Here is a 13,113-nt window from a genome sequence, read left to right on the forward strand (position 1 = left end):
TGCCCTCCAGCCCTCTTGTCCCTCATTTGTGTATGACTTCTTGGCACAGGCAGATTTTCTGTGCTCTTGCTGTCAGCAGACAATTCTCATGCCTAGCAGATATTTCTGAGCATGTCACAGAAATTCTGCCTAGCCACAAAAAATAAAATTAGCCTCTCAGACCCTCCAAGCCTATCATGGACCTCCTCCCACCTGTGTCCCCCTTCTAGAGAATATGTATTTCCCTGAATAATTCATAATTCATGCTCATTGCAATGACTGCTGTTTATGCATACATGATGCAACTCTGTAGATTCAACAGCTGTGTTGTCCTGAGTTTATTACTGTTCTCCATCCCTTTTTGCTATCTATCTTTAGTGGGATTTGATGGCCTTTCCTAGCCAGCAGAAAATAGAAGGTTTGAAACCACTTTTATTGGTTTTGCAGTGAACAGATCAGCCCTTCCTCTAGGATCAGTTAATCATAAATCATAGAATTATAGAACCATAGAATGCTCTGGGTTGAAAGGAACCTTACAGATCATCTATTCCAACCCCCTACCCTGGGCAAGGACACCTTTCAGAGGACCTGGTTGCTCAGAGCTCCATCCAACCTGACCTTGAACTTCCAGGGATGAGGCATGCTCAACTTCTCTGAGAAACCTGTGCCAGTCCATCACTGCAAATAATTTTTTCCTAATCTCTAATCTAAACCTACTCTGTCAGTTTGAAGCCATTCACCTTTGTCCTGTCATTCCAAGCCCTTGTAAACAGTCTCTCTCCATCTTTCCTGTTGGCTCCCTTCAGGTACTGAAAGGCCACAATTAGACCATCTCAAAGCCTTCTCTGTTCCAGGCTGAGCAATCCCAGCTCTCCAGCCTTTCCTCCCAGCAGAGCTGCTCCATCCCTCTGCTCCCCTTGGTGCCTGCTCTGGGCTGGCTCCAGCAGGTCCCTGTCCTTGCTGTGCTGGGAACCCCAAAACTGGGTTCAATTTAAGGATTGTCAACCTGCAGGAAGCATTCCAGCCTGTGCCTGTAGCAAGGATCCCTGTGTCAGTCTTCTGGCCAGTCCTCAGGACTGGCACAGGCAGATGAGGAGCTGCAGGCTGGTGGGTTCATCAGGTAATGCTGGGGACATGCAGACTGAATGCTCCATATAGCCACATTACAGCCTCCTCCACCTTCTCCTCAGTTGTAGGCAAAAATCTGCTTATTGCCAACCAGGATCCAAGGGCCAGGGACACAGGTGAACATCTCATGCAGGAACTGTTAAACCAAAGGGACATACTTGTACCATCGATGTCACCTGGATCTGCACAAAGAGTGTCACTGTACAAAGCAGTGCTACAACATCCACAGTCAGAACATGATGCAAATAATCTATTCAGATGCTAACATAGCCCAAAACCTCTTCTTGGAGCTGTGAAAAAGGCAGAGTGCTTGCCTTGCTGTTACTAGACATGTTGAGACTGCTTCTCTCTGACGTGACAAAAGGCTCGGGCGTCTGTGACACTGTGACTCAGTAGCACAACTGCCATCAAAGCTGTCTTAGGACAGATACCAAGCTGCCACTGTGACCCAAGGCACTGGATCAGTCTGTGTCATCTTCCCTTACCTGTTGGCCACAGATCTGTGTGTGTTTGTGTGGGCAGAAAGAGCTGTACTGGCCTTGACTTGATAGAAACGCTGATTTCCAGGCGAGGGGCAGGCTGTACTCATCCTGTGAACACGGTGACTTCTGCAAACTGCCTTGCCTGTTTCACAGCACCCATTTATTCTTTCAATACTGCCTTGTTATCTGTGCACCAGCCTTCTTTACAAATGGGTCTACCAGTGTGATGCAGCTCTGTGTCAATGCCAGAAATTATTTCAATTGCACTACGTAGGAGAAAGTGCTGTGGTATAAAGGTGCCCTTTATATCACAACTGATGAGCTGTGGGCTCCTGCACATCACAGACCAGACACTCAGGGGTGGAATTGGTGAGGTGTGGGGTGGAAATGAGTGGTAAGGTGGGTGAAAAATTGGCTGGGCTCGGGTCATATGAGTGCTGTGAAGTCCAGCTGGCAGTCTGGAGTTGGCTGAGTCCCTCAGAGATGAACCTTCTCCAGAATTTCCACAGAACTTCCCATGTTCTGCTTTGTGCTTCCTGTGCCCTGGGCACCTCAGCAAAATGAAAGCAAACCCCTCCATGCTGGTAGCCCCTTTGCTGCTGCATTCACACACTTTTAGAAGTGTTGTTACAGATTCTGGAGAGCAGGATGCTGCCTCCTGGGATCTGCAGGCTAGTCATGGATCATAGGGCTGAGCTGGTCCCAGCTCCTCTCTGGTGGTAGAGCAGCCCTCCTTTAAAGTGATGCCAGCTGGATGGCAGTCACATGGAGCTGAGCGTGGGGCAGCACTGCTAGACACTGCTGACTTTGACCAGAGATGGTTTTGCTTTGGGAAGGAAGAGGCCTGCCACCACCTGAATTTTTGTGGGGGTCACCAAAGTCTTTCTGAGCTGTGGCTTTCACTGTGGGCAGCAGCAGCAGCACACGTGTCAGCAGCCAGCCCAGAGTCTGCTGCACCTGCACCACAGCCCTGCACAGCCAGGAAATCCCCACTGCCCAAGGGCTACAAGGGCTGCCCTTCTTAGCTTTGCCTCTGCTGTTACTGACTGGTTTTGCTTCTCTTTGTAGCTGCACTTACAAATAAGAAACTTGCAAATGTTTTAGTCCTCCTTAAATATAGAGGAAGGTTATTAAAAATAAAAAGGGACGTGACACTCTTGAGCAAGTGACAGACAGGAACAAATCCTCTATTGCTTTCTTCTCTTCCCTATCTTAGGGACATTTTAAGGATTACTTGAAAGTCACTCACATCTTCCAAGAGTTCCTAAAATAACCTTTTATTCAGATTACCCAGCACTTAAACCAGTTGGAGAAATGCTTTTGCTATTCCAAATAGTTTAATCCATGATCAATGTGATTAATGAGACCACCAAGAGAGGAAAGAAAGTTGCGTCTGCTTCTTGTAAGAAACATTTTTTTTTTTCTATGTGGCACAAAATTTCCTCATTCTTTTTCTCAGAAGAGTGTGAGAGAGAGGAAGTGTCTCAAGTTTGAGATCTAATCTGCTCTGCCTTCGCAGAAAGCTACAAAAGTCTCAAACAAGTTTCAGTTGACATATTTTTCTAAATAAGAAGCCCTTTGGACAAAGCCTTACTGATTACAGATCAGAGTGGTTATAACTCATGCTCTTCATTCCCAACCACTTAACCTTACACCTGCATCCCCTTGCTGTCAGCCCAACAGGCAGAGTTTAATTCCTGTAAAATATAGCAGCTGTTGGAACTTTTTCTCTGTTGAAAGCTTTGCCTGTCTCACTGCAACTGGCCAGGGAAACCTATTTTCATTTGCAAACCTGTGCAAATTAACATTTCTCAAAGTATTTATACCAGGGCACAACTCTGGTCTCTGTGGCTGTTAGTCCTTGACCCAGCTGAGCCGCTTCTTGGCAGTCACAATCATGTTTAAGCTCACCTTAACATACTTTTACAGGTTCAGCAATTTTGTGGATGTCTTCAGAACGTGAAGACTCAGTGCCTCTGCCACAAAAGCCAAAAGATAAGCCCCTCTGAGAGGAATTCAGTCCTTCTCTAGAATGAGGAGATGATAGAATCCAATTCAAACCCATTATTTTGGAAGTTAAGTCATATTAAGTAATGTCAGTACTGCATGTCATGATACACTACTGGCTGGAAAAGCATTAAGAAACAAATATAGCTGCCTGATCCAAGCTCTCACATCCTTCATCCCACCAAGGGCTCTGCATCCCCACCACACCTGGCAGTATGGGGGCATTGCTGCTAAACAGTGACATTTTTTGCTGGCATGAAAAGTAAGTTAAAACCAGAAACAAATTATAGTAGCTCTTTTTCTGATGTATTTTTTCTAAACAGAGTTTATTTACTCCAAATCTTTGAAATCTTGTTAATGCAATTTTCTAAAATTTCAATTTTCAAAGCAGATTTGTGTATTAGGAGTCCTAGAGCAGTAGGTTTTTGAGAAGTCATGAAAAGTACAGAAAACACTTACATTGGGGAAAAGAAAAAAGAAAGGGAGAAAAGCTTTCCATTTGTTCATAGCTTCTTCAGAAATACTCTTTTTGGAGTAGAACATTTTGTGTTTCATCTCTTTCTTTCAAGCTGTCAGCAATATGTGGGAACTTTTTAACATAAATGCAAAATGCCTTAAATTGTGTGAAAACTGTGTGACTAATGACTGAGCAAAAAGTCTCTCTATTGATTTGATACACAGATTCTTATGCATGCTAAAAATGCTCAGTGGAATTGCTATTTGCTGAGTTAGTCTTAGAAGAGAGTAGTCTTTACAATGTAATGACCACATTAAAAATCAGGTATTTTTAAAGGGCTTAAACACATGATTCTGTTTATTATTGAAAGAAGTACTCTAAAAGAAGACAGGCAGTTAAAATGTGTATTCCAGTGTGAAATATACTGGGAAAAGACAATAACATCTCATATAAAAGACAATCATGTACAATAACCATGTTAGCTTCCGAGTTTTGTATACAAACAAATACTCTATTAACAAATTTCACACCACACACAAAAGGCAACATCTTCACAAAACGTTATCATAAAAGCATAGCATTGATCCTGATGGGTTTTTTTCTCCAAGTTTGAATTCTCTGTATAATGCTTGGGACAAATGAGAACAGGTGTGAAAAGAAACCAGAAAAAATTGCCACTGCATGAGCCATTTGAATGGCTCTGTTCTTCCACAGGACAAGGATCACAGAGAGCTGAATTCAGATTCGCCCTACAGTTCTCTCATGCCTCCAGGAAAAAGTACAGGAAATGACAGCCTACTTTAGAGCTCATTTTGGAGAAAAGTGGTGTGAAACAGCTTTAAATATTAGTGAGAATTGGCTTGGTACTTTCCAAAGTAGGGTGTGACTTTATCCACCTTTTAATGATGATATCAATGAAAATGCATTCTGTACACAAATCAGCAAAACACAGCTGAAAATAGAGACAATGTAATTAATCCATATGTTTTCAAAATAAATATGTACAATATTTACATTTTGGACAGTTCCAGAAATGAATATCTCCAGATTATGAACCACTGCCTAAAAAATTCTCTGTTATTATAGAAAATGCATTCGCTGTACAAATATTTATAAATACTTCTGTATAAACTTTTCCAGGGAAATACTGTGGATTCATTGAAAAGAAAAACTTAAGAAATTCTTATTAGCAACTCACATTTAGCTATCAAGTGTGCACATATGAAACAGTTTAGAGCATCATAAATCAGAAAAAAGTAGATTTTCAGTGTTGAGAATATTTTGTGTTCTGCTTCTGTGCCATCACACTGACAAATGTGATTGTCTTTACTGAAAATCTGCAGGAAAGCAGCAGGACTGAATCAGTTTGACTCACTGATTGTTATTGACCGCACCATGTCAGACAGGGCTTCTGAGTCTGCTTCTTCTTTACCATTATCTGAATTTTCTGATGAGATGTAACAGCCAGAATCTCTTGGACAGTCATTTAACTGTGATTTGTCAAAATTCTGGTGAGGGCTTAAGTTCTGCGTCTCCTGACCACCCTCACTTTTCTGCTGTTCTTCAGCTAGAAAGAACAGAAAAAGAAAGAAAAAACTGTCAATACAAGTACCTTGGGGAAGAGCTGAGATAGCAGCATGACTGCTCTTGAAGAACTTTGGAAACAGAACTGTTAATCTACACATGACCACATCAATATCTTTTGTCCATCAGAAACAGAAACCTCAGCGTCAGAGAATTAAAAGTACGATTACACGAGTGCAACAACATCTGAATTGACAGTGAGGTTGGTCTTTTTGCTTCTGGATGTTTCTCAGAGGTGAATGCTGGAGGCTTTGGCTGACCCTTTGTGCTGAGGTCCTTCAGGCTGTGCACAGTGCACCAGTCCCCAGGTGTGGTCATTGCAGGGATGGAGCCGTTCCCCATCCTGTGCTCGTGTGTTGCAGAGTGGGATGCTGAATTAACCAGAGAGCCTGCTGTGCCTTGTTTATACCACACTGCACTGCAGATCTGTGTCTTTTGAGTGCAGCCCCCACCACCTGATGTGCTCTCTGCAGGGAGAGAGGACGTGCTGCCTTCAGAAGTGCTCGGCACAAAGACGTGGTAACCGAGCTTTCAGCAGGAGTGGGTGGCTGATGGAAACTTCCTAAGCTTAGCTTGATATCCAGAAGGTTATTTTCCAAAACACAGAAACCTCAGAGGAAGCTAAGATGCCTAATTTCTGCTGCATGGTTTTTGAACACTGTTCCAAAACTAAGTAGAAGCAAATTATCTTGCAAATAATTTGCCCTTGTTTAGCTGCTGTATGACTAATCTGTTCAAATTCAAAAATCTGGAACTCAGTGGCAGTGTCAACAGACCTCTCAAGAAAAGCTCAACAAGAGAAGACATACAAATATATAGTGACTCTTATATGTACTAGTTTTAAATTTCCTCTTCCTGTTCTCTGGCTGTGAAGTACATGTTTACTCACAGTAAATTTCTTAAGAAAGTAAACTACAAAATATAAATCTTTCCATTACATACTTTTCTTCTTGTGCTGTTATCAACCTCCTGTAGCTGTAGTTTTACTTCAAGAGTATAGGGAACACATCTCAGAGGAAACAGACAGTTTTACTCCAGATTTTTGGCCCTTCAAAAAAATGGTACCTTTTTGTTTTGGCAAAGAAAGTTCCCTTCTTCCACTTGATTTGTTACTCCTTGGTTAAACAGTCATCTCTGGATCTTTAATCATATTTAAACAATCTCAATTTAAGTTCAGGCAGAATGGAAGTCCAAAGATATGAAGGATTTAATGCTATGTCAAAATCTAAATCTGTTTTAGTTCCTAGAATTTTAAAATTTCCTCAAAGAACACCCGTACTGACTTCCATTTCAAGTGTTGGAAATTATAACATTTGGTGAAATGGGAAAGACTGTAAATTTGATTTTTTTTTCTATCTTGTATTGAATAACGCAGAATAAATTAGAAATTAAAGATTTAAATTTTTTCACTCTTTTAGAGTGAAATGGAACAGTGGGAGAGTTTCTTTGCAGACATTTTTCATTGTGTGAGATTTCAACAAGCTTATTTCACAAAGCATTTTGATTTATTGAGAAACATTTGGAGGTCTTGATGGAAGTCTTTTAGATTTGTTTGGCCTGATTAAATCTGCTTAATATCTTCTAACTTCCAGTTGCCTAATAAATTGAAAAACTAAGCTGATTTTTTAAGGAATCCAAAGTCTCAGCTTAGGTATATTTTCAATAAAGTCTCAGGGTATAGGCGTAACCAGATGTATTTAGAAGAATAAAAAAAAAATCACTTTAAATATTTTCCAAGGAATAAAAGTTCCATCTTGTTCCCAAATAAATTAATGGTTAATTGCACTTGCCTGAAAGAGTACACGTTGCAGCAGATTTAATTGATATCTGTAACTGTTTGATCTCCTTCTCACTTTACAGAACACAGTTTGTCATGTCAAATGTTATCTCTCTCTTTGCAGGGAAAATATTTGATCATGTAGGGTTCCAATTGATTTCTGATTGAAGTCAGGGAGGAATTACAAAGGCATCACACAGGTGAAGGTATTCCCGCTGCTGCTGGCAGCGACAGCAGCTCAGCACAAATAACAGCAGCAAAGCTTGTCCTGAGAGTGTCTGCAGCTCCTGGCAGCACCACCCCACCAGGGCAAAGGGAACCAAGTCCTGTGTGCCCTGGAGCCTCCTGCCCTGCTGCCTCCCCCTAATCCCTCGGCTGCCTAATGCTGCTTGCTGCCTGGTCATCTGCTGCTCCAGCATCATCTGCTGCCCTGGCAGGCACTGACCCCAAAAGTGTTAATCCTGTTTACATTTTCAAGGTCAGAGAGGAGCCCCCATCCACTTTGTTTGTTTTACAATGGAAAGAAGACTGAGTAACCAGTGGATTAAAAGGAAAATGCGGTCTCAGTCACTGTATTAGTGCCTTGTAACTGGTTGTCTAGATAATCTGAGCAGTTCCTATGTCAGCAACAGATCCTGCATTTTTTTAATCAATGTCTCCCTAGTGTGTTTCAGGGAAAAATGCACAGACAAGCCTAGAACTAAGATTTCTTTTTTTTCTTTTTTTCTTTTTTTTTTTAATTTTTTTCTTTTTTATCTTTTTTTTCTTCTTTTCTTTTTTAATTTTTTTCTTTTTTTCTTTTTTTCTTTTTTCTTTTTTCTTTTTTTTTTCTTTTTTTTTTTTTTTCTTTTTTATCTTTTTTTCTTCTTTTCTTTTTTACTTTTTTTCTTTTTTTCTTTTTTTCTTTTTTTCTTTTTTTTTAATCTGAATTTAGGTCAATTAGGAAAGTGAGAAATTTCTATTAGAAGACATAGGTATATGTGTAACTTCCTGTAAAAATAGTCGAATTTTCTTACATGAAAAACTGAAAACCAAAAATATTCAGGTGTTTGAGACAGTAAAAATGTTGTATTTTCTATTTTTCATTCTCAGCACAAAAGGTTGGAACAACATCACTCCCCCTTCATTTTTATGAAAAAAAGACTGAAAGCAAACTTTGGTGCCTTTTTTCTCTTTAAAGCAGTCTTAAATATTATGCAGTAACTACTAAACCACTTGAACAGGATGCTGAGTTTTATAAAAATACATAGCATGCAATTTTAGAAGTTGCTGCATGAGAACAGCAAAGCAAATTTTGCTCTTTTTCCTTTTTTTTTTTTTTTTTTTTTTTTTTTTTTTAAGCTTCTACCCTGCTTTACTTAAGTCATTTCTCTAACATGTACACCCTCAAGTTCTACATTAGGAAAGGTAGGTTTGCTGCCTTAATCTTTTGGACATCAGAAGAAAGGCACGCTGCACAGAAGACAGGAATTGATAAAATTAAACTGCCGTTAGATGTTGCGGAATCATCAGAAATAACTATCTTATCAACAAATGGAAGTCCTATCATTTTTCTACAGTAAAGCAGTTTCACATAAGATAAATGGCTCTCAGTCACTGTTGTCTATGATATGGCCAGAAGAGCCCAAGATATGCATCATTTTGACACATATATTCCAGTACTCTTTTAGACAGTAGGATTATATTCAGACTTCTGAAAAAAATGTGAGGCCTTTAGCCTTGGTAAGAGATGGGCGATGCATCTCTTATCTTCCTCACTATTTAGCCCTTTAAAATGAGTTTTTTGTTATTCAATGACTTAGATGTGCATGACACGTGCAAGGATAGATTTCTTTTTTCCTTCACCAGCGCTTTTTCCCTTCCTAATGAGGTTAAAGTCCTGATTAGGGAAGCACTTTAAGTTGGGTTTAAGGGAATTCAACTCAAGAATGCACAGAGGTCACTCTGACTCCTGTGCAGTTATGTCAGTTTAAACCAGATGAGTGGCAGGAGGCTTGGATTTTGTCTTGGACAGAAAGGTCACACGAGAGCAAGCCAAACTTCATGAGTGTGCTCTCTGAGAGTTGCCTTTGTGAGTTTTGTCCAGCAGAACTGGGCTAGGAGCACCATTCTAGGCTGAGTCACTCGCCTCCCCTCCTGGGAGTTGCAGCAGTGCTGTACTGAACAGAACCTGCAATAAGCAAAGACTCAAAATCACAGAGTCACAGGATACTTGGAACAGACCTCTGGGTTCCATCTGGTCCAACCCTCCTGGCCAGGCAGGGTCACCTGGAGCAGGTACACAGGAATGTGTCCAGGTGGGTTTGGAAAGTTCCCAGAGGAGGAGACTCTGCATCCTCCCTGGACAGTTGCTGCAGGGCTCTGCCACCCTCATTGCAAAGTTCTTCATGTTGAGGGGAAACTTCTTGTGTTTCAGATGATGGCCACTGCTCCTTGCCCTGCTGCTGGGCCCCACTGAACAAAGTGAGTTTTGGAGGGTGAAACCAGACCTGTGCATGTACATGGGCCATGTATCACCTGTACCAGTTAGACCACCTAAGTGTGAAAGTGAAATGAGAACTCACAAAGCATCAAACGCAGAAAGGATCATTTTGGAGCAGTGAAGAGCAGTAATTCTTGAAAAAGATGTTGAGATACCTGAAGTGCAATACTTTGGGCACTCAAAAAACTAAATATTTGTGGATATTTACAGATACACAACTTAAAATGTTGCATTCACTGAAATCTGTGGCATAGCTCTTGTGGGAGGGAAAAGTTATTGAACTGAAGTGAGAACTTGTGGTGAAAACAGAAATGAGAAGCTTCTTTTTTTTAATCTAAAATCTGAAAGCAAACAGATGTGCCTGAAAAATAAAAAGGTGAAAAATACTAATATCCATGCAAGGATAAGCTTCCTTGGGAAATCTGGCAATATGATGTTCAGGCCAATGAGTTGTACCACAGTACAAAAGGGGAGATTGTGTTTGAGCACTATTTGACCTTGACAAGATACTGTGTGATCCCATGTATTGAAAGGGACTGCCCAGTGTAAAATGAAACTCTTGGTGCCTGATGCTCACATAAGGAATGTGACTGAGAACTGGAAGTCATGCCCTTATCTATCTCCTGTCTTGCTGTCCAAGAGCAATAAATAAAGAATAAACCTTATTTGGTATTAGTAGTGGAATTTAAAGTATAATCTGCACTTAAATATGAAAAGTAAGGTAATGAAGTGGATTTAGGGAGATAAGTGTAAAATATTGACCTCCAAATTGCACATATTCACCTTTTGGTGAATTTTTTCCATAAAATGAACTGTATGCACATATCCAATGAAGTCTAATTTTTCTTTAGCTGAGAATAACTTTGGATTAGTGTAACCTAGTGGATTTCAGGGATGAACCTCTTGATTAAAATCATCTATGTGAGAAGAGAATCAAGACTATTTTTCACACACAAAAACGTGTGTCCTGGGAAGTGGTCAAGAAAAGAAGTTCCAAATTTCTTTTATTACTTTATTCATTAACCATCCAGCAACTGCTTCACTTTAAAAATAGCATCCTACAAAAGCACAGACATCCATCTCCTGTCTAGAAGCCATCTGGGAGAAGAATGGAAAGCTATTAAGAAATACTTTATGAAAAAGCTTTTTTAATTTTTTTTCTCACAGCCATGGATTCATGGAAACCAAGATTTTTACCTCAAATATATAGGTCTGACCAACTTATAGAAAATCTAAAAAGATGTCTGAGAAGGAGAGGGAGGTCATGAGGAGCTTAAAAATCCTTGCAATTCTATGATAGCCTTGCTACATGAAGTACCTGAAGATGATGATTTTGGGCCTGGACTCTCAGGAAAGGGAGAAAGAATAGAGTGCAGTAATAGAAGAAAAATCTGCTTAAAAACACTGTGTGGTAGCATTTGCTAAATAAAACTTACTTTTTTAAATTCATGGTATAAGATGGGTAAAATGTATTTCATTCAGGTCTAAATCAAGTGCAAGATTAAATAAATGTCACTGCCAAAAATCCTATATTTTGCATGGCTTTAAGTAGTATAATGTGGAAACTACTTCTGCAGGTCTTTTGGTTAGAAAACTCTATAAATGTTTATTCTGCAAAATGAATTATACACCACAAGTATGTGTCATGAAGAAATTACTTAGTGTAACATACAATAAATGTCAAGAAAAAGCCAAGGAATGACAAAGAAATTAAAAGCCTTGTAAAAACCTCTGGACATCTCACAAGATCAGATTTCAGGTGAAAGAAATATGAAATCTTGTTTTACTGCATTTATAGGAGGGTCGAGTAAAATGAGGCTATGTTCTAGCACATTTGGCTGTTCTGAGTAATAGCAGTGTCACAAAAATTCAGAAACCCTTGTATTTCAACTCTGGGCCATACCTGACTCTCCATCCATTATTCAAACACATGCTTCATGAAAGCATGAATGGAATGCAGAGACATGGAAATCTTCCAAGCTCTGTGGGAAAGATGGGCCTAGAACAGTAAATACAGTCTATGGCCTTAGCTTACTTTTTCAGAAAGCTTATTTTAAAAAAGTGAACTTTTTACCTGGAAAGTGCTGAAATTCTATCTAGAATTCTCTTGGCCAGTAAACAGATTACATTGTAGCTGTGGGTAATTATGCAGCTCACTTCTAAGCAATGCAGAAAATCAATTTTAATTAAAAAATCATTTATGCTGGACTGAGCCATGCCCATTTAGGAGAAAAAAAAAATTGACCCAGGAAAGTTCAGTCCAGATGCAGAATTCACTTTCACAGTAGCACCCAGCTCTTTCAACCCAATTTTCCAATCTGATTGACAGAAGGACAAAGAGGTCAAATGATTTGTACAACGTCAGACTCATGTGGAGCTTATCCCCAAGATCATCTTGACGCCCTGTCTTTTGTTATAACAACTTAACAGATAGCTTCCATCCATTTTGGTCTTTAGCATCCTCCTTTCTGGAACAGGTTGTTCAGTTCTGTCCCCACCACTCACATGACAAATGCTCTGATCCCTTTGCAACCAGACAAAGCAAGATTCAAGAATCAAACTAGGGCAGTAGTTACTCCTGGCTTACCTTAAAATATACACAGAATTTAACTAGACTTAAATGAATGCTTATAGCTGCATGACACAAAAAGATGTTGTGGTTCTGGTCCCTGTGAGCATTCATAAATTCTGGGGAAATTATTTGATTGAATTTGAATACTGGGAAGATTTGCTATGCCTATCTAAAGTGCATGTGAAACAAATGTTCATTTCATCTCTTGAAAGACTACAGTGTTGTCACTGATTCTGAAGCATGGACCACTTTATAAGATTTAATGTTATTATTCCCAGAGCTGTTACAAGAATTTGAACTATTACACTACCATGCAGATAACATCAGGGACACTTTTTTGCCTGGAGAAGTGACAATCCTATGCTGCCAATTTGGATAATAAAGGTGAATATATTAATTTTCAGTATATGGGACATGTGAGGACCTTGTTGTTAGGTTTGGTTCTTGCACAGGTGCATGTAGAACGTTAAGTGTTATGACACCTTCAGTTTCAAAAGCTACTTGCTCTGCTTCTTGTTACCCAGCAAATATGAACAGCAAACCCTACTCTCGCCACTACAGAATAGTTTGGCACTTGTGTGGTCTGTTAGAAACCATTATGTTTCAGTTTGGCTTTCACAATGATGCAAAACTGCAAAATTACAA

The 13,113-nt window shown here is 39.8% G+C and overlaps 1 protein-coding gene across 2 annotated transcripts in view; it reads right to left on the reverse strand.

Annotated features, from left to right (window-relative positions):
- Positions 1-4,378: 4,378 nt before the first annotated feature.
- Positions 4,379-13,113, reverse strand: part of SAMSN1 (SAM domain, SH3 domain and nuclear localization signals 1) — a 64,000-nt gene continuing 55,265 nt past the window's right edge. For both annotated transcript variants that reach the window (XM_056499274.1, XM_056499265.1), the window contains one exon: positions 4,379-5,620. In XM_056499274.1, the coding sequence (XP_056355249.1) occupies positions 5,415-5,620 (206 nt within the window). In that variant the 3' untranslated portion in view covers positions 4,379-5,414. The remainder of the gene's footprint in view (positions 5,621-13,113) is intronic.

Source organism: Oenanthe melanoleuca, chromosome 1 (assembly GCF_029582105.1).
Source record: "Oenanthe melanoleuca isolate GR-GAL-2019-014 chromosome 1, OMel1.0, whole genome shotgun sequence".
NCBI lineage: Eukaryota > Metazoa > Chordata > Aves > Passeriformes > Muscicapidae > Oenanthe > Oenanthe melanoleuca.